Source organism: Emiliania huxleyi (genome assembly GCF_000372725.1).
Source record: "Emiliania huxleyi CCMP1516 unplaced genomic scaffold EMIHUscaffold_916, whole genome shotgun sequence".
Classification (NCBI taxonomy): domain Eukaryota; phylum Haptophyta; order Isochrysidales; family Noelaerhabdaceae; genus Emiliania; species Emiliania huxleyi.
This window is the reverse complement of record NW_005195177.1, coordinates 1-1,369: the sequence shown is the minus strand read 5'-3', so window position 1 is coordinate 1,369 and position 1,369 is coordinate 1. Positions and strand designations below refer to the sequence as shown.

Genomic DNA, 1,369 nt, shown 5'->3' with positions numbered 1-1,369 from the left:
TAGAGTCTACTCACTGGGGAGCCAAGCAGGAGGGCCCGGCGCACAACCCCTGGTCAACTCACCCTCCACACCCCGTAATAACAATAATAACAAAAGAACGTAAGAAACCAACCTCGCGAAAGGAAAAGAGTCGAGTCACGACTGCGACTGGACGGGACATCACTGTACGCAGGGACATCAGTGTACGCAGAGGACATGCTTGGCGTGCGCGTGGCGCGCGGCTTTCTAGGGGGGGCCGCGGCGGCGGCGGCGCGCGCCGCGCCGCTTAGCGGCGCTGGAAGCAGTTGGCGACCTCCGCCTTGCTGAACTTCCCGAACACGCTCGCCGAGAGCCACGCGCACGTCTAATGATGGATAAGAAACACTGAATGCGCGGACGCGAATCAAGTACTCTCCGTGTACTTCCGTCGCGCATACCTCGGCCAAGTACGGGAGGTCGAAGTGGTGCGCGATCGACGCAAAGGTGTCGAAGGTGGCGCGCAGCTCGTCGGGCGGCTTGCGCAGCGTGAAGCGGCCGGCGCAGGTGGGGCAGCGCTCCTAGGGTCAGGGTTAGGGTCAGGGTCAGGGCCAGGGTCAGGGTTGAGGTCAGTGTGGGGGTTAGGGGTAGGGGTAGGGGTAGGGTTGGGGTTAGAGCTTCGGTTAGGGTTCGGGGGTAGGGTTGGGGTTCGGGGCGAGGCTCCTCGAGCTCGGAGCGCTGGACGGTGCGGCACTTGCGGCACTCGCGGTCCTGCGCCAGGAAGGCCATCGCCCGCTGCTGCACCACCTGCACCAGCCGCGCCTCGACCACCTCCGGGTCGTGCGTCGAGCCGCAGACCGAGCACGCCCACTCGCGCGACGGCGTGGCGTCGCGGCAGAGGTCGAGGTCGCGCACGTCGTGGCAGTGCGAGCAGACGGCGTCGGGCAGCACGAAGGTCCGGCACGGGTTGACGAAGCGCGCCTGTTCACAGCAACAGGTGTGAAGAGACGCTGTTCACAGAAGGTCCGGCACGGGTTGACGAAGCGCGCCTGTTCACAGCAACAGGTGTGAAGAGACGCTGTTCACAGAAGGTCCGGCACGGGTTGACGAAGCGCGCCTCGGGTGCGAACTCCTGCACGGCGAGGAGCTGGAGCAGGTTGCGGCGGAGCCGGACGACGCCGTCCTCGAGGAGCGGGTCGAGGCCGACGAGGTGGGTGACCATCTTTGTGAACTCGAGCGCCGGCGAGGACATCGGCAAGTGCGCGCCCGCCGCGAGCGGGAAGGAGGAGAGCTCCTCGTCGGTCGGCTCGCCCTCGCCCGGCCGGCGAACTTCGACCGCCCCTGCCGAGGACATCGTGGTGCGCACCTCGGCCACCTTCTCGATCGCGCTCATCGAGAAGGCGTCGTCGAAGAT

At 66.1% G+C, this 1,369-nt stretch overlaps 1 protein-coding gene across 1 annotated transcript; it reads right to left on the bottom strand.

Moving 5' to 3' along the window:
* Positions 1-265: 265 nt before the first annotated feature.
* Positions 266-1,348, bottom strand: EMIHUDRAFT_121537 (hypothetical protein; the record flags this gene model as incomplete). Its single annotated transcript, XM_005757279.1, has 5 exons — positions 266-343; positions 417-536; positions 700-936; positions 988-1,004; positions 1,042-1,348. The coding sequence occupies 5 exons, from the start codon at positions 1,346-1,348 to the stop codon at positions 266-268; spliced, it is 759 nt and encodes a 252-aa protein (XP_005757336.1).
* Between the last annotated feature and the right edge of the window lie 21 nt (positions 1,349-1,369).